The sequence below is a fragment of the Pieris napi genome, chromosome 14, assembly GCF_905475465.1.
Source record: "Pieris napi chromosome 14, ilPieNapi1.2, whole genome shotgun sequence".
NCBI lineage: Eukaryota > Metazoa > Arthropoda > Insecta > Lepidoptera > Pieridae > Pieris > Pieris napi.
The window spans coordinates 3,497,064-3,517,592 of record NC_062247.1 but is presented as its reverse complement, the minus strand read 5'-3'; the positions used below and the strand labels follow the sequence as shown (position 1 = coordinate 3,517,592).

General features: G+C 35.9%; 1 protein-coding gene across 1 annotated transcript; it reads left to right on the top strand.

Moving 5' to 3' along the window:
- Nucleotides 1-20,476, top strand: LOC125056277 (cytosolic carboxypeptidase 6-like). The gene is made up of 12 exons (XM_047659306.1): nt 1-21; nt 5,176-5,436; nt 5,692-5,786; nt 13,383-13,599; nt 14,249-14,405; nt 14,957-15,024; nt 15,295-15,453; nt 16,137-16,228; nt 16,525-16,739; nt 18,246-18,393; nt 19,444-19,616; nt 20,033-20,476. The coding sequence occupies exons 1-12, from the start codon at nt 1-3 to the stop codon at nt 20,197-20,199; spliced, it is 1,773 nt and encodes a 590-aa protein (XP_047515262.1). The 3' UTR covers nt 20,200-20,476.
- The last annotated feature ends 53 nt before the right edge of the window (nt 20,477-20,529 follow it).

The following is a 20,529-nucleotide window of genomic DNA, read 5'->3' as shown; positions in this document are numbered from 1 at the left end:
ATGGCCTGGCTGGCCACACCGGTAACAAGACTTACTACGGTCTATTTCATCCGTACAACGAGCTGCAACATGACCAGCTTGCAAACAGCGGAAGCACCTAAGTTCTCGTTGTTGCAGCACCGTCACCCAAGCTGAAGTCCAGCCTACAAGCAGACGACCTTCAGACAATTTCTTTGCAGCTTCCACCGGGCATTTCACCCACACCGCAAAGAGACCTGACTTATCCTGACGAACTTCGCCAACTCTAACATGATCGGATGAGCACTCCCCTTTTTTACACACAGCGAATTTTACTTCGTCAGCAGTAACAGAATCGTCTAAGCCTGATACTCTTACCTCAACAGATTTAACAGGCCTCGATACAAGGATGCCCTTCGTACCATACAACTCCCTTAATTTTTTAGCCAAAACATCTGCTTTATCTCCTCCACCTTCACCAGTGACTTGTATAATGGCAGCACCAGTTGCGGCACGTCTAAACCTAACTGCTTCAATTCCCAACTCTTCTAGCCTAATCTGGCCTTTCGCTTCTTTAATAGCCTCCGCATATGTTACGCCTTTTTTCTGAATTTCCGCCGGGACAGTTACAACAACAGCAGCTGTTCGGGGAGTACGCAGTCTTGGCTTTTTAACTGGTGCCTGAAAACCTGTTACAGTTGGTTGAGCTAACACAGCACCTGACCTTTCCCTTTTCTTCCTTTTCCTTTTCTTTCTTTTCCCAACAATCAACCAATGTTCCTTAGAAAGGTTGGAAGCCGATTGCAGAGGCGAGGGCTGAGTAATAGCAGATACCTTTTCAATGGCCAATATTTCCTCTCCTGCAATTCTTTTATTTTTCTTCTTTTTTGAAATAGAGGATGGTCCTTGGGGCAAAGCAGTAGATGCTGCTTGCACCAAGCTTCTACTATTCACCTGTCTATTATCCTGGGATTGACCTGACTCAAATCTAGGGGGCCCAACGACCTTGCGTCGGTCCGCGGCTAGAGAAGGTCTTAATACAGGTGCAGGATTAAGCCTAGGCTCTAGACTCTCAAACCGTGCATTTAATCTATCCCCGATACGGCGCATCAGATTTGCCTCAAACTCCTCGAGGAGAGAAGGAGTGAGCGGTGGCTCCTTTGAATTAACTCCAACATGTTTCCAAGATCCGTCATATCCTGCTGGAGTATCTAAATTTGCTTTTTGAGGCGCTCGTTGTCTTCACGCAGAGATCGAGTTTCCTCAGAAACTGAACGTGTAGCAAGCACCCCAATATCCTTCCGCATGTCCGCAATGGCATTTTTAGCCATATGGACCCATTGTCCTTTGATATTGGACGATTTTGTGGCGACCTTTTCAACAACTCCCAGGCTAGCCTCAATCCTCTTTACTAAATCCAATGACATATCCTCGCCCTGTTCCGACACCAAGACAGAAGATAGAGTACATTGTGTTTCTCGAGCTTTAATTTCCAAGGCCAAAAGCTCTTCTTCCTCGCGAGCCTTTTTCTCAGCTCTAGTTTCTTTCAACTTGGCAGATTTATTAGCAGGAACCGGATCCACATTCTCGCCCTTAGTGGATGGCCGACCTCTGCCTTTACGCCGCGTTATCTTTGAAGTCGCCTCTCTAGCGATATCTGAATCAGTGTCAGCGACTTCTCTGAAACGCTTCCGGGAGCTCCAAAACCGCGATGAAACTGTCAAAGACTCCCTTGCTTCAACACCTGAGTATGTGGAAGAATCCGACATCTCAGGGCACTCCAACATAATATCACTGGGGGGCGCTGGCAAAACAAACTGATCGCCCGCCGTTGCCACTCCAGCCTCCTGCTCAGCCGCATCACACGGCATCTCCACACTAACATCTTCTTTTGATTTGGTTTTTTTGTTTATTAGATTATTTATTGTTGTCATTTCATAAATTATTTTCCATGGGGGAAATACACAGTCCACCCAGGTGGTGCCCCCTGCACCTAGGTAACCCTTATACCACTCGGAGGACGGGTGGTATCCGAGGGCTGGCCGCTAGCGACTGACTTTACTACTAAATACAGGTAACCGACACCGCGCAAAACCTAGAAGGCGCCCCAATGTCGGGAATTTAAGGGTTTTTTATTGAGATTTTCCTTTCTCTCAGGGCCGGCCAATAAAGGCAAGCCCCCCTGGCCACAAGCATGCCGCTAGACATGACAACGACACACGCCGGAGGTAACAGGTTGCCCGACGGAGAGTCGAAACCCACCCAGAAACTGCTTATCGCAGTCACCAGATCCGTCGCGCCATTGACCTAGAAGGTCATCTACAATATGCAGAAGCTACTGAGCATTACAAATGTAAAAAGACACGCAAGCTCTTCACCAACTCAACGCAAAAATATGCGCTCAACACCGGTCGTTACCGATTCAAAAATTGAACCGGGGGCACGCCCTGAGCCCACCAGTTTTGGTCCACGCCAGTTGGATGTCGGAAGTCCAACCGGTACCCCCGCGGGCGAGTGCGAGGACCCCTATTCGCCACCTGGGGTCGTGATCTATGGAAGTCTGGCAACTCCACAAGTTTCAAATACAGTGTGCCAAGAGCAATGCTCTTGATATTCACAAACGCCAGTTATACGAGCTGGCCATCCCACGTACGCAATAAAACGCACCTCTTGCCTTTAAAGGCTACTACAAAAGTTCGGTCGATACATTTCCCCAAGGTGCTGGCTTACACCCCAGATAACATGATACACCAAAAACGCTGGCTTTGCAAGCCGGCCATCCCACGTGCGAAAATAGATGACGCACACCTTCCCTCAAAGAACACTACTTCTACGTGCTTCACGCGCCTGTTGTTCATCAAGTTTCTTCTATTTAAAGAAGCCTACTGAGAACCTTCCCATCGGTCCAATCGGCTTCCCTAAAGTGCTGGCTTGCACTCCAAGTACTAGAGCCCCCCCGCCACGTCAAGGCTTGGACCTTGGGGGGGATGCTGAAGCCACTAGGCCAACTCAGCACTAATAACTTTCAACAATTATTATTGTTACTATGAAGGTTAAGAACATTATATACGTATATACTATATATTTACTGTCTTTGGAAATAAATAATTATTATTTTGAGATACGTAATAAGAATAAGAAACATATATATTTTCAGTAACTAAGGTTCTATGGGTCTGAAATATAATCTAAAAGTTTGCTCTCGTTCGCATTCGGATGAACCCATCAAAGTCAAAATATATTTAATTAGGTGGCTTTTGTACTAATTTATTTATTTTTCATGCTTGTACACATAGATTACGAATTACTCAACATGACATGTAAAAAAATTAAAAAAAAAACAACAAAAGTTTTGCCTAGGTCAAAGCGAAATAGTTACGTACTACGTCTTAACAAATTTATAACAAGCATAAAATGTTTGATTAGATTAATTACTCATTAACTTTAAAGTTCATTCAATGGACTACATAAGGTTGTCATGTATTTTGAAATACAATAACATTCCAAACAAAGCCACCATTTTATACATATAAGTTTGATTCGTGTGGTATTACTTCTTATATTTTTTTATGGCTCTGGCACGGTTTGTGCATTAGCCAGCGTCAACCAAATCAAGTACCTACAAGATTTTTATAATTCGTGCTTTTTGCCTTAGAAATTCGACCATGTCCTCCATGTACGGTTTAGGCACTCGCCCGATACCGCACAACCCTCCCAAAGGCCGAGAACAAATTTTAAATTAAATTAAAACTTGCCCTCGAACCGGGAATCGAACCCGGTACCCCCCACCTAGCTGCCACTTAATAAGACCGCTAGGCTATGAGGCCCTTCTTCATATATTTAACATTAGGTTTTTAAAGTCAAGGTGCTTTTATAGCGTGACCGAATATTTAGAACATAAGTTTAACAATTACTCATAAATGACTTGACTTCTTATTATGACATTTGCATGCCTATTTATATATGGCTGATTATGCAGACTTTTCTTGTTGTTCGATTTTTTTATTTTGTACCACTATCTTGGCAAATAAAGGATTTATTTATTTATTTTATTAACATAATAATTACGGTTTAAGTTGTGTAATCGGCAATACTTTTATCGGGGGATTTGCTTTGACTTTGGATATTAATTAATTACATGAATTTATATGCATTTATGGCATATTTAATGTCATTAGTTATGTAATAATAAAGCACGATGCAATGCAATATTTATTATTACTTATAAAAAAAAGAGAACAAAGGTGGATGGACTACATAAGGTTGTCGTGTATTTTGAAATACGATAACATTTCGACTAAAGCCACCATTTTTAAACCTTTTATATAAGTTTGATTCGTGTGGTTTTATTTCTTAACCCTATTCGGTTTCGTGTAAAGTTTCAATTGACGATCAAATAAGCGATTACGTTAGCGTGTTAAGAAAACGAGTTTCCTATGTTGTAAGCCTGTTAGGTTATATGCGTTTAGTGTTAGCTTTCAAGCTTCACTGTGGGTGCTGCGTTTGCTATGAACGCGTTGGTTGATGACCTGGAACACGCAAGTATTTATAGAAAAGGTCCGGATGGTATGTTTAATGATTAAAATTAATTAATTTTCTTGCAAAGTGTAACAGCAAAATTAAAAATTTATATTGCCAGAATTAAGGGTATCACAGGGAGTAAAATAAATGTATTACAGTTTTATTACATTTTTAAATAAGCTAACAAATCTACGACGTTTTTGTTTGACTCGCCACAACGTTAGAAATATATTTTTTATCGATTTAAAAATATATATTAATTTGGAGACTTTTGCCGACGTGACGCACATTTATATTTTTGATCTAATTGCTTTGATAATTTTTGAAGTTATACTTCTTTAGGCGCGTTATGAAAAATTGATGAAGGTAAAATTTTACGATGCGCGCGCACCGTGACACAAAATTAACAGAATGAAGTTGCCCACGGAAGATGCTACGGCATTGGACATAATTTAAAAACAACATTCGAAAAGTAATAGAATTTATGTTACACCTAATGTAAGACAATAATAATAAATATTTAATTTTTCAAATGTAAACTGAACTTTATTGACTGTAATGACTTCTTTTCCAGTCTTTGATTATTTAATTATAAATACTATTTTTAATAATGCCAAAGAAGTATAACTTCTTACGCGCGTACATAAGTACATGCACCCGTTTTTTTATACAGCTTTGTCGGAATTTTAATAAAAGACAAACATTCCAGATAGTGAAGAAAGCGATGGTGAGGGTGGTCTCGGCAACCTCAATCGTCTGATCGTACGTCCACCAGGCCACAGTGGAAAAGCGAAGCGTGGCCATCTCTGTTTTGACGCAGCATATGAATGCGGTAACTTGGGCCGTGCTGATCATATTACCGAACTGGAGTATGATCTGTTCATACGACCTGATACATGCCGACCAAGGTCTCGGTTCTGGTTCAATTTTACTGTGGAGAACGTTAAACAAGACCAGGTATTATTAAAATTCCATACATCAAAGGCTGTGGCAGTTTCGAAAGCCTTCAATGTGGGGACATGTTACAGTATACAAGTCCATGCGTGTCTACATGTTTTTTTTTAAATAATCCTTTTTAATATGATCGGATGTCTTTATTAGGCTTTAATGGCTAGGTGATGAAGAAAGATTTTCTTTTAAAGCCTTGGACGCGTTTATGAAAAACGCTCCGTGTTCACAAGGAATCTAAACTTCAGATAATACATATTTCAGAGAGTGATATTCAACATTATTAATATGGGAAAGGAATTTACGCTTTACAACTGTGAAATGACACCGCTTGTTCGATCTACGTCACGACAAAAATGGTAATGCATATTTTAAAAAATCCACTAAGTTAGAGATGGTTGGTAATTATAATGTCAGTCAAATTTATCGACGGAAAGAGTCCTATAGTTCATATGAAACTTCTATAATTTCACTTTAGTTACTTATAGAAGTTGTACCTACCTAATAATAATTATAAATGAACAGAACACTGAAATAATCAATCTAGCTATATTAGTCTAGTCGACAAGTTGAAAATGGTACAAAATAGAGATACTGCTCTTAAAATTATGTGCGATAGCTCATTGGATCCGGAATGACGTCTAGAAAAATGTGCCAAAAGCGTGTATTAGCACATAAAAAATTGCAAAAGTTATAAACAATTAAAGATGAAAAAAAATGCCATTTCGCTTTTTGCCAATATTTAATAAACTATTAATATTTAGGAAATTTCAAAAAAAGATTCTGAAAGAGGAGGAAATTTCCAATAAAAAACTCTTGGAACTCTATCTCCATTATTTATAATTTTAATTTAACGCTGAAAATAGGTCTGCGCGTGACATTTTTAAGATTCGCGCGTGGCGTCAAAAGCGAGTACGGCACATTAATTAATTAATTTAAGGTATTGAATATTTTTTTTTAAATTGGAAAAAATTATGGTGTGTTCTGAACACTATAATTAATTTATTCCCGTTGATAATTTTACTTAAAGTTAATTTTTCAACAAGTTAAACAATTGTTAACTAACGAAATTTTCTTGAACAACCGTTTTAATTGTAAGTGAAAAAAAATGTGTAAATTTTTCGCTTCGTAGAGCCTTTCTTACTTAACAAGATCGTGCCATAAAAGTTAAAAAACTATTTATACTCTGTTTATAACAATTTTTTTACTTAAACAAAAACTTAAAAATCCAAGTAATGTTGTTAAAAAATTTTTTTTCTTTCTAAATCATCATTGTCTAAATTAATTATTTGTTTAAGTAATAGATGGCGTTAGGCGTGTGTTAAAACGCGATGGCGTAACAACGTCTTGGTATTATATAGGATTTAAGGTTTATTTAATATAATGAAGTTTTAGAAGTATTTATAGTATAAATCAAGTGTCCCTCTCTTTAAGTAATAAATAAAAAGTGAAATTGTGTTGTGTGTGTGTCACCACGTGATAGGTTTTTGTTCATGGTGCCGAAACCCGAGATGGACTTTGGACTCGTGAGTTAATGCAAAAGACTTAGAATATTTATTCATTAGTGACAACTGGACTTGTAAAATTTTATAGTAATTAGTATGGACTTAGAAGTTAGAATAATTTCAACCAATCTTGGACTTAGAATAATTTCAACAAATCTTGAACTAATTAAAAAAAAAAAAAAAGTGTTGTAAATTAAAATAATTAAAACATTAGTGATTTGAAATAATAGACTTTACGTAATTTTAAATTGAAATAATGGCTTTTAACATAATAAAAAATCAAGAGGATTTACATTCAAGGCTACAAAAGGCGCATTCAAATTATAAGAAAAGTCCAAGAGTGAGAATAACAAAAGCATATGTCCAAACACGTATAAATACTTTAGATGAGTTGCTGAAGGAATTTATGGATAATCATAAGCATTTAATACAAATAGTTGTTCCAGAACAAATAAAGTCGTTTCCGTATTTTGAAGAAGACATTTGTGATTCGTTCCAAGAAATATATACTGAATATATGACAGATTTAAAAGAAAAGTTAGAACAGTTTGAGAGTTCAACATGTAGGGAAAATCAAGCAAAGGCTCATTCTGTAGATGTTATAAAATTACCACGGATACAACTACCCTCATTTTCTGGAAAATATAGTGAATGGCAGACATTTTATGATTTGTTCTGTTCTGTTATTCATAATAATGAAATGTTATCGCCTGCGCAGAAATTGCATTATTTAAAAAGTAGTATAGTAGGAGAACCCTTAAACTTAATAGGAAATTATTCGACTACAGATCTCAACTATGAAGAAGCGTGGAATCAATTAGTAAAAAGATATAACAACAAAAGATATAATAGTAATGCAATTCTTAAGACTTTATTTTCACAGAAATCAATTAGTGAATCATCATCAGCAATTAAACAATTATTAGATACAACAACTTCTTGTTTAAAGGCTTTGGATAATATGGGCATATCTACGGCTTCTTGGGATTCTCTTGTAATTTATTTGACAGTCTCGAAAATAGACTTAGAAACACATAAACAGTGGGAAAGTCACATAAATAATTTGTCAGATGATTTGCCAACATGGTCGCAATTTGTTGAGTTTCTTGAGGGAAGATTTAGGAGTCTAGAGATGGTTGAGACTGGAAAACAATTACCTAAACCTAGTTTTCAAATGAAAAAACAAGTTCCTAAAACGTTTCACGCGGCAGTTCAAGAGAATAATAAAAAAACGGAATTTAGTTGTCTTTTATGCGGAGAAAATCATTATATTAATTTATGTAAGCAATTTAGACTTCGTACTGTTCAACAAAGAAGAGATTTTGCTCTGTCAAAAGGACTTTGTTACAATTGCTTACAAACGACTCACGTAGTAAATAAATGTCGACAATCGACATGTTGTAGGAAATGTGGCAGAAGACATAATACTTTGCTGCATTTTGAGAGGGAAGGAAGTGACACACACATTAATAATGTATTGGAGGAAGTTCAAAATGGAGAAGAGAATCCAGTGCCAAGTACATCGATTGTAGCAAATTTTGCAAAACGTCAAGGGCACAATCAACAAGTGCTTCTGGCGAAAGCTGTCGTCAAGGCGAGGTCCAGGAGTGGAAATAGGAGTATATTGCGGGTTTTGTTAGATCAAGGCTCGCAAGCTTCGTTTATCACAGAAGCGGCTGCTCAATTGTTAAATTTAAAAAAATTATCTGTTAATAGTAATGTTTCAGGTCTGGGAGATGGTCAAATGCATGTAAAATATTTAGTTATATTGTATTTAGAATCTCGCCATAATCCAGAATGTTTAATTCGAGTTAATGCTTACGTGTTACGGTCACTCACTGATATGCTGCCTTGTGACAGAATTGATTTACCTGATTGGAAGGAACTTTCTACGTTAGAATTAGCTGATCCAGGTTATACTATACCAGGTAAAATAGATTTATTGGTAGGAGCTGAGGTATACTCAGATATATTGTTAGATGGCCTAATAAAACAACCCAAAGGAAAACTTATCGCACAAAATACGGCCTTTGGTTGGGTTTTATCGGGAAAAATGTCTGATACTTATTCCACAGCTAACATTACGAGTTTACATTTGCAAGTCGAACAGGAAGATGATTATCTAAAACGTTTTTGGGAGATAGAGGCTGAACCAGATAGGATTCAGAAGAGACTTTCTGTTGAAGAGCAAATGTGTGAAACACTTTATGAGGCTACGACTACTAGAAATGAGAATGGAAGGTTCATTGTTACATTACCATTTAAAAATAAGGATCCAGAATGTCAGTATGGACAATCTATGGATATTGCAATGAAAAGATTGGTGTCGTTAGAAAGAAGATTATCTAATAATTTTTGGTTACGTGAAGAGTATACAAAAGTGATTGAAGAATATTTGACACTTGGCCACATGTCTCGAGTTGCAGAAGATGATGTGGATAACAGTACTGCAGTGTATCTTCCTCACCATGCAGTGGTGAGAGCAGATAAGGAAACCACTAAAGTGCGCGTGGTTTTCAATGCATCTAGTAAGGGTATGAATGATGTTTCGCTAAATGACGATCTTATGGTTGGACCGAAAATCCAGCAAGATTTAAGACATATTTTAATGAGGTGGCGAACTCATCGAATTAGTATTGTTGCTGATTTAGTTAAGATGTATAGACAAGTATTAATTGATTCTGCGCAAACTAATTTTCAGCGGATTTTATGGAGGCCACATCCAGACATGCCTGTGGAACATTATAAGTTACTTACGCTAACTTTTGGAACAGCTTGTGCTCCGTACCTAGCTGTAAAGACTTTACAACGACTGGCAGATGAAGAGAAGAGGAAGTTTCCAGTGGCAGCGTCTATTACAAATACTGATTTTTACGTTGATGATTTGATGACAGGAACTGAGACTATTGATGAAGCTAAAGAAGTATACGATGAAATGAATGCTTTAATGACATCTGGTGGCTTTCAATTGCAAAAATGGACAAGCAATAGTAAGGAGTTATTGCATTACATTGGAAAGCAAAACAATAAAGAGGAGACATCTTTGCCAATTAAAACAGATAATATGATAAAGGTCCTTGGCGTCCAATGGAATAGAGAAACTGATAGTTTTGAATACGTTGTTGCTTTATCAGAAATAACATATCCTGTTACCAAAAGACAAGTTTTGTCTAATATTGCCCGTTTGTATGACCCTCTGGGTTGGATTTCACCAGTCGTAGTATTAGCAAAGCTTTTGATCCAGCAGATTTGGAAAGCACATCTTGATTGGGACGATCCTTTGTCAAGTGAATTTTGTGAATTGTGGTTTAATTTTAGAAATGATCTTATTCATATTCAGCAATTACAAATTCCCAGATGGTTAGGTTACACCCGCAAAAGTCGAGTTGAATTACATGCATTTTCAGATGCATCTTGTTCAGCTTACTCAGCCGCAGTATACATTCGTGTAATTAGTTCAGATGATAAAATAGAAGTTCGATTAGTATCCGCAAAAACAAAGGTAGCTCCAATTGAGAAGAAAATTTCTATTCCTCGACTAGAACTGTGCGGTGCTGTATTAGCATCAAAATTAATTAACGAAATATCTCAAATTATGAAAATACCTAAAAATGATCTGTTTGGATGGACGGATTCAACAATAGTTTTGGCATGGCTTAAAGGTGGACCAAGTAAATGGATGACTTTCGTTAGTAATCGTGTCTCAGAAATACTTTCTATTATGGAATACTCTCAGTGGGGTCATGTTTCATCTGAAGCAAACCCAGCTGATTGCGCGTCAAGAGGTCTGAGTCCGCTTGAATTACTGTCTCACACTCTATGGTGGGAAGGTCCACAATGGTTAAGAAACACGAATATTCAAATTGAAGATTTAGAAATCGGTGATACAAATGAAGAAGAAAAAATAGTTTCAATGAATATCATAGAAAGGAATGAAAATTTTGAATGGATTAAATTTTCTAATTTAGTAAAAATGTTGAGAGTAATATCATATTGTCGAAGATTTGTAATGAGAAAAGAAGATCGAAAAACCTTACCTAAATTTATAACAGTCACAGAAATCAATAAAACACTAGAAGTCTGCATAAAGCAAGTGCAACAATTTGCATTTGGCGAAGAAATAACAGTTATAGCAAATGGAAAAGAAGTACCTAAAAAGAGCGTGTTACGCACTCTTTGTCCCATTTTAGACAAAAATGGGATTTTAAGGGTAGGCGGTCGAATAAGCATGGCCAACGAAAGCTATGATGCAAGACATCCCATTATTATACCTGCTAAGTCTCACCTTACTAATTTATTAATTTCAGATGCACACGAAAAGACTTTGCATGGCGGTCCTCAAATAATGCTAAACTTTCTTCGTTCAAAGTATTGGATTGTTCGAGTTCGAGATCAGGTCAAGAAGTACTATCGGAAATGTATTACCTGTTTAAGATATTCTAAAGCAGCAAGAGTACAACTTATGGGCCAACTTCCTGATGCACGACTTAAGCCGAGTAAACCATTTTTAGCAACCGGCGTTGATTATGCAGGTCCATATCATATAAAATTTTCTCCAGGACGAGGAGCTAAGACCTACAAGAGTTATATTTGTCTCTTCGTATGTATGGTAACACGAGCTATACATATTGAATTAGTCACCGATTTGACTTCTAAGGCTTTTATTGCAGCTTTTCGAAGATTTATCGCTAGGCGTGGTTATTGTCGAGATCTGTATAGCGACAATGGCACAAATTTTGTTGGTGCCAATAAACAATTGAGAGACATGTTTGATCGGTCTAAATCAAACATACCTGATGAGATTGCAAAATTACTCACATCTGAATTAACAACGTGGCATTTTATTCCACCTCAAGCACCAAATTTTGGAGGCATTTGGGAAGCCGGAGTGCGATCTGTTAAAACACATTTGAACAAGGCAATAGGTGATAATTTAATGACATATGAAGAACTGGTTACTGTTCTATCACAGGTTGAGGCTTGCTTAAATTCAAGACCGATTTCATTGCTTAGTGACGTAGCAGATGACCCTCTCCCATTAACTCCAGGTCATTTTTTGATTGGTGAACCTCTTGTAAATATTGTTGATGACACATCAGTTATTAATTTTAATGTAAATCTTAAAGAAAGATGGAATGTCATGCAGAATATTGTTGTAAAATTTTGGAAAAAATGGTCTAAAGAATATTTGTTAACTTTAAGTCAAAGATATAAGTGGAATTCGAAACTTGATGACCCTTGTATAAATGATATTTGTATTGTTAGGGAAGAAAACTTGCCACCGTGTAAATGGTTATTAGGTAAAATTGTAGAAAAACATACTGGTCCTGATAATATCACTAGAGTGATAACCATAAAATGTAAGAATGGCCTTATAAAGAGACCTTTAAGTAAAATAAGTATACTTCAGAAATAGATTTTAATTTTTTTTGTTACATCATGGTGGGCGGCAAGTTTGATTCAATTACGAATGTTATAATAATTCTTTCTTTTCATTGTTGTAGATTTAGATTTATTATTAACGTATTTACCTAGTATAATATTCGAATTCTTTAACTTGTTTTTTCTTGATGAACTTTATGTTATGTTTAACTGAACATGTTATTTTTTGTTTGTTATGAAAGTAATTCTATCAAAATTTTGTGCAACTCTAATGTTGAAAGGACTCGTCCTTGGTGGGCGGAATGTCTAAATTAATTATTTGTTTAAGTAATAGATGGCGTTAGGCGTGTGTTAAAACGCGATGGCGTAACAACGTCTTGGTATTATATAGGATTTAAGGTTTATTTAATATAATGAAGTTTTAGAAGTATTTATAGTATAAATCAAGTGTCCCTCTCTTTAAGTAATAAATAAAAAGTGAAATTGTGTTGTGTGTGTGTCACCACGTGATAGGTTTTTGTTCAATCATAATATTATCGTTTTTTTATTAATACAAGATATTTATTGATTTGCAAAAAAAAATTTTCCCGCCATTTGTTGCTAAAAATTTTTTAAACAAATTGATTAAATCAATATTTAAAAAAAAATTTTTATTACATTACAAATATTATGATTTAAAAAAAAAATGTTTTCCTTAATAACAATTTTTGATTGTTTATAATCGTTTTTTTTTTAATTTTTCTATTGTTTAAATAATTAGTTAAGAATTTTTTTTTCTACAATTCTATTGTTTATTAACTTACCAATTTGTTATAAACAAATTTTCAACTTTTTTTTATTTTTTTTCTAAAACTTCTAAAATTAACAAAAACAACCATAATATATATATAACAAAGTATAGAAATATTTTTTTTAAATTTTAAATAAAAGTAATATTCATGATAATCAAAATTGCACATAATTTTAAGAGCAGTATCTCTATTATGTACCATTTTCAACTTGTCGACTAGACTATATTGCGTTTACTTTAAAATACAGGCTGCAATTTTATCATAAGTTTATTTGCAGGCAAAGAATCCCTAGGCGTTTATTATTCTACCATCGCTCTATAGTACATCGTGGACGAAAAATACTAAGCTTCGCCTTCGGGTTCGATCGTGAGGAAGACGTGTATCAATTTGTTGCATCATATCCCTACTCGTATTCGAAATTGCAGAAACATCTTAGTATATGGGAAAAGAAAGCGCAGGAGTTTGCTAAAAGGGAGTCAATTGCACAGACTACAGTTTGTATTTTTACCTTTTTTTATGGCTCTGGCACGGTTTGTGCATTAGCCAGCGTCAAGTATAAGATTTTTATAATTCGTGCTTTTTGCCTTAGAAATTCGACCATATCCTCTATGTACGGTTTAGGCACTCGCCCGGTACCGCACAACCCTCCCAAAGGCCGAGAACAAATTTTAAATTAAATTAAAACTTGCCCTCGAACCGGGAATCGAACCCGGTACCCCTCTTCTACCTTATTTTAACGACAGATTTGATTTGATGTATCTGCGACGTAAATTTTGAATCAAATTAAGCAAAACATTGTTTCAAACAACAGAGATACATAGTTAAATTATTTAAGTTTAAAATATGCTTGTAGTGGAAAATGCATGAATTGAAAATGTATAATAATGAAATCAAAATAATAAAAGGTTAAAGCTCACGCTAAAATAACGCAATGATATCAACTAAAGGGCTAACTTGATACATTAGAGATTAATAGATTAGATAGTTAACTATAACTTAGAATGAGATTTTTTTTGTTTTTTGTTCGTAAATTTTAAAATCATATGGAATGTACTACCTAAGCTGTGTTTCCGAACTTTGTAGTCCAAATATTTCTTATCAAATTCATTCATCGAGTTACTACAATAAAATGTGACCTTTTAGCAAAAACGTCGGATAGATTTGATAACCATTGGTGAATTTGGAAAGGAGCCTTTTGCAAAAGATGAGGGAACTAAAAAGGCTGATACAAAGAAACGGGTCGTACTTCTATTGGCTCGTTCACATGGTGGTGAACCGCCTTCATCTTATATTTGTCAAGGTTTTTCACTTTTTTATTTTTTTTATGATTAACCATATTGTCATTGCTAAGCTTGAGGCCATGAAGACCGATGTATTGTTTCTAGCTATCTATCTAGTCTAAAAACAGACATAACACACGAATACAACACTTAATGTACAAAACTATTGTTAAACGTTTATTTATTAAATGTCTGTATCCTGTTGTACTGGGAATAGATACGCGCGAGTGGGATCATACGCGTTAGATATTGGTTTCAAGTAGCGGCACGAAACTCTAGCGCTGACCGTTATTGCGCAAAAGTAAAAAATAAGGTACCTGAGGGGGGCTAGCGGAATGAAGAGTTTCGATTGGCTCTCCAGTCGCATTCTGTCCCCCGCGCGACAGTACACATGCGCAGCAATCCCCTCCACGTATCGGCCAGCGCTAGACTTACGGGCCGCTGCCTATACGAAATCTTGTCTTGTTTTTCTGTCGCCGCAGGCGCAGCGTGTATAGAAATGAGAAGGAAAGGGATAGCAAGTCAAAACATTATTTAAAGTAATAATTGTCAAATTTACATATTTTCACAGGGTTTCTTGATTTCCTTGTAAGTTCATCGGAAAAAGCGGTGGCATTGCGCAACGAAATTGTTATACAGGTATGTGTGTACTATATATATATATAATGTTCAAATAATGACACTATCATCTGTGATTTTTTTGCGGAAATCGAAACCAGAATCACCGAATGATGTAGACAAAAATACAGGTCAACAACTGAGCCATAGAGGTTATACATAATTAATTCCCTAACAAAGTCCTCAGTACATAGTTTGTAATTAAAAGCAAAACATAAATTCCGGAATACTTTTTATTTAGAACCTTTTACACAAAATTATGCACAATTCTCAATAGAAATGTACCTTTAGGTGGTTCCGATGCTCAATCCTGATGGAGTCTTTCTTGGCAACCATCGTTCTGATCTCCTGGGCTCTGATTTGAATAGATGTTGGAATACAGCGACCAGTTTCGCCCACCCAGCGCTTATTGCAGTCAACGATCACATCAAGAAGATCACCGCGGAAAAAGTATTACTGATTTTCTTGTAACGCAATTACTTTTCGCAACATTTACTAACGTATGGAAGATCGAAAAATTTATTTAACTAACGCTCGGAAAGTACTAATTGTATTTGTTATGTATGGTTCATGATATTATTAGAACAATGAGAGTGCAACAGATCTTTTTATTGATCTTTGTCTTCATATTAGATTTTTTTTTAGAATCTTGTCCCTGGACAGTTGTCGTTCTTCACAGTACGTTTAATGGGGATCTTGAACTCTTATCAGAACAAGAATCATTGTTTTGAACCATAAGCTTAACATTCCATTAAAATTTGCTGATTAAATTTTAAAGGCAAGGTACCTTTATAGCGTGAGCTAGTATTTAGACCATAGGTTTGACAATAAATAACTTATTATTATGACATTATGTTAATGCTCTTATTATCTTTATCATCTTTATGGAAATTAATGTGACATTTGCATGCCTATTGTTATATGACAGATTGTCCGGATTTTTATAATGAATCCATCTAAATGTACCACTTTCATTGCAAATAAACGATTTATTTGTATGATGAAAAATTATAGATGTATAAGTACGTGCCCCTTTTCCACCATATACTCCTTAACAATTGACAGTCAATTGACTCAATACTAATATAGAGCGTTAAGAAGCTTGGGTTATATTAAAATATATAATGTTTTAGGGCCTTCAATTGGATTTCATAATTGACTTGCATGCTGATGTTAGCCACGAGGGTGTTTTTGTGAGAGGAAATTCGTATGACGACGTGTACAGGTAACTTTTATACTTTTACTTAAGAAACCTCATGTATTTTTTCTTTTAATATTCGCGATTCTATTTTTATTATGCTACTTATTTATATGATTATTAAACTAATACTACTATCAGCCATATATTATATGGTCAAAACGATTTTACTTTAAAATAACCTAAATATCTATATATATACCCTTATATGTAAAATGATAGTAGGTGAAGAAATTGTTGAATGGGAAAATTTATTAACAAACCGTAATAGTAAAAATATGAAACATTACACCTTTCTCGACGACTTTGATATTTACCTTTAGATTTGAACGCCACGCAGTTCTGCCCAAGTTCATGGCGATGCGAGTTGAAGCATGGCAGTGCGAGTCGTGTTTGTACAATACAGATGCGCTTTCGTTGGGCAGCGCCCGTAGATCTCTGCCCATGGGCGCAGTGGACGCGTACACATTGCTCGCATCTATGGGTGGACGAAGGATTACACCTAGAGGGCCGTATATGCATTATACGGAAGATGCTTGTATCCTTGATTATAATGTTTTCAAAGTTATTTTAAATTTCTTAACCACATTTGACTAGGTAAATATGTGACGTTGTGTTATTCGATAACTTTAACCCAGAATACCTAAATTGGACGAGGTTGGCTTTTTAGGCAAATAGGCTATCAAAGTAATAAAATAATAAAGGTGAAAATGAAGATCAAGTACAGTGTAAACTTCATGTAACGTCCCTCGATTTAACGACAAAGTCCCTAAAGCGTCGAAATCACTCGGCTTTGGTTGGTTTAGCTTATCTTCCATACAATGACACACTCTACATAGCATAAACCCCACCTGCAATAAGGACAATTAAATAATAAAAAGTACTTTTTTAGTTGCCAAAATTAGTTAAAACTGTGGAACTCCGTACGTTCTTTTGTCGCTTTATTGTCCTATCCCGTAATAAACTCAACTTACTCAACTGTCGGCATCATACGACATACATACATTTTTATGTCATTACTAACACTAGTCTGAAATAAACTTTTTCTATTTCTAATACAGATTTTTCATCTTTCTATTTAACGACAACTCTTTGTAACGTCAAAATATGCACGGTCCCTTGAGTGTCGTTTTATAGAGTTTACACTGTATTTGTATTATGTTATGTTCGATATACCAAATATAGACGGGAAAATGCAATACGCAGAGGCGAGGAGAACTTAAATAAACTGATCGTGGTTGGTAACACAGAAGGCAACAAATCATGTGCCCGTTCACCAATCTGATTGATGATGAGTCTTTCACATCTCACGTGGACTGGTCAAGTGACTCATCGTCCTCAAATCGATTATAAGTGGCGCTGGACAGAAACCGGTGGACACAGATTGTCCGGTCCAGATGTTTAAGGCTGAATTTAGTCTCACGCTCACCGTCAGCGCTCATAGATCAGCGCGTAGTTCATCAGCGCTGAGGCTCAGCGTGGCTCGTTTCAGTATCGTACTGACCGCCTTACTGTACAGACTACACTACACTACAGGGCGTAACAAAGCCTTTTTAAGTTAAAATATACATGAATCTTGCCAGGGCACAAAGTCTCCTGCAACGGCTCTCTGCTCAATCAATGGATGAACATGGAGTCTTCATCGTCGCCGGTTTTTATTTTTTTGAGATAGGTAGTACAAAGCAGCATTAACTATTACACTCTGCATTTTTGTCTTCGTCTGTACAGTAAGGCGGTCAGTACGATACTAAAACGAGCCACGTTCGTAAGCCTCAGCGCTGATGAACTACGCGCTGATCTATGAGCGCTGACGGTGGGCGTGAGACTAAATTCAGCCTAAATTCAGCCTAATTGCTGACAATGATGTTCAGCCATAAACTACCAACTGAAGAGAGAGAAAGGAAAAACATACATTTGAGAAATAAAAGCTCAGTCTCACTATTATACATATATAAACGTTTATAACATTTATCTAAATTCCATTCTAATTGTTTGTTTGAAATACATATGGTGGTGTACCAATAGTTTCCTAAATACTAGACAGATACAAAGATAGGTCGATCGTTAGCGAAGGCTCTATGTGATTACTACAGACACATAGCGGTTATACCACCTCGTATGGGAGCAACCTCTAAGAAGAAGGAACCTCGCGGCAGACGGCGTCGGAAACGACCGGGATATGAGCGGAAAAGGTTCTTCAATCCAGTTTATAAATTATATTTTGAAAGAATTGCTAACAGCTAATATTTTTTTATTTATTTTATATTATTTTAAAAGGCACACTAACGAAACACATACAAACACTTACAGAGAACACATAACATAGAAAACAAGATACATGCATGTGCATCAATAACAAGTGTGCACAACATTTAAAGGGAAACATTACAATGAAGAAGAGAAAATAACTTAAACATTAAAAGTAAAAAAAAAACAAACTAGAATAAAAAAAAAACATGCAATTTACAATTATATATAAAAAAAAATAGCTGTTAGCAATTCTTTAGTAGTTAAATCAATTTTTTAGTAAGTAAATCAATCTAGGGACATATTAAGGAACTAATAGAGAGACCGAAGTTTATTTGTTGCAGTGTCTCACTTTATAAATACTGTGATATTTTTGCAACATTCATTCTAATTTTTAGTCATTTTACAATTTTTTACCTAGTATGTATTTATTAACTTCTAACAGGACCTTTGATTTTTTACCTTTATACAAATATAATTATACTGTACGTGTATATGTCACTAAACTCCACTTAAATGGCTGGACCAATTTGAATGAACTTTTTGTATGCGTTTAGGTGGCGCCCTGGGTGGTTTAGATTCACAAATCAGCCCGGCAGATGGCACTGCAATCTGTATCTAGGTTATTTATCTATACAGCAAATAAACAGCTGGTATATATAAATCTACTGTGCATGTGTTCGTAATAAAACTCCTCAACGCTGGATAGATTTTGTTGAAATTCTTTGTGTGTTCAAGTGCAGTCGAGAACGATTTACATTATTAAAATTTACATTGGCATTCATTCATTCAGTCATATTTGAATGAATGCGCATTTGCACTGCGCATCGCGAAGTGCGCATTCGCAATACGCATTTGCGAAAAACAAATACGCAGTAATTCTTAGGTTTTTCTTTATTTTATTTACATGCGTGGCCATCCCCTGTCACCTAAATGTGGCCAAAATACCAGCTGATATTAATGGCTAACATTTCTTCCAATTTAATCTTACTTAGATCTCCTAGTTCTTCACCCGAGCGTCGAGTTCTAGCTACACGGATGCTATCCCCATCCTTGCCCATCGCTTCACCACTCCTTAAGGCTTTACCGCCACGAACTGCGCGTAATCCATCAATAAGAACAAGGCCGAAGACTGTTAACTTTGAAAATACGTTGCCCATGATACAAGGTGAATGTCCTAAACAGAGATGCGGTATGTGGCATCATTCTGAATTAAATCTGAATGAAATCAGGCGATTAACTTCAAACATTGTATTTTCGCGATGTGAGTGGGTATATAAATGCCTCTATATCATAATTAAATGTCTAACACACGCTTTGGACGTCACTACATACATATCATCAGTAGTTTTTATAGCTTTATTAATTATTACATTCGATAACTGTCGCAAATTATTGAGAATAGGGTTCGAACCTCACTGAATGTGACATTAATATTTCCAAATAAAATATAACATTTTAGAAAGCTTTTTCTAACTTTAAAAGATTCCGTAATTAACCACGTACTTTACAACTAATTAGACTTTGTTCGAACCAGTAATAGCCTTCTATAAATATATTTTTTAAATACTTATGAATATCTAGGTACAGCGGTGCGAACTCCAAGATTGGCGGTCGTGGACCTAAGCGCGTACATACGCACTCCAACGTGCCGCGACCCAAGATATCGGCAGAGACTAGCACGCCCACCTCGCCCTACACATCCACGGTTCACGAGCGACGAATATGACACTCACGAATCAACAGAATAACTTTTTTTACTAGCCAGGTTTGCCTGCCCAATTTCAGCTGAGAAAAATGGAGGGACAAGATACGATCCCTGGGAACGGGAATGCAGTGGTAAAAAGAGATACTGATAATACTATCTATTATCTTTCATACATTTAAAATTCAACTATACATTTCGCCTTCTATAGTTGTCTAAGCTTATATTAATTCTATTACCAAAGTTAGAAAACAGTTTCTTTGCTCAAAGTCTGTTGTGAATAAACTTTACATAATTTGCAATTATACCCTATTACAAATTGTATTACTTACGCCTGATTAATATTAAGTATCGTATTCTCAAATAACTTTGTAAA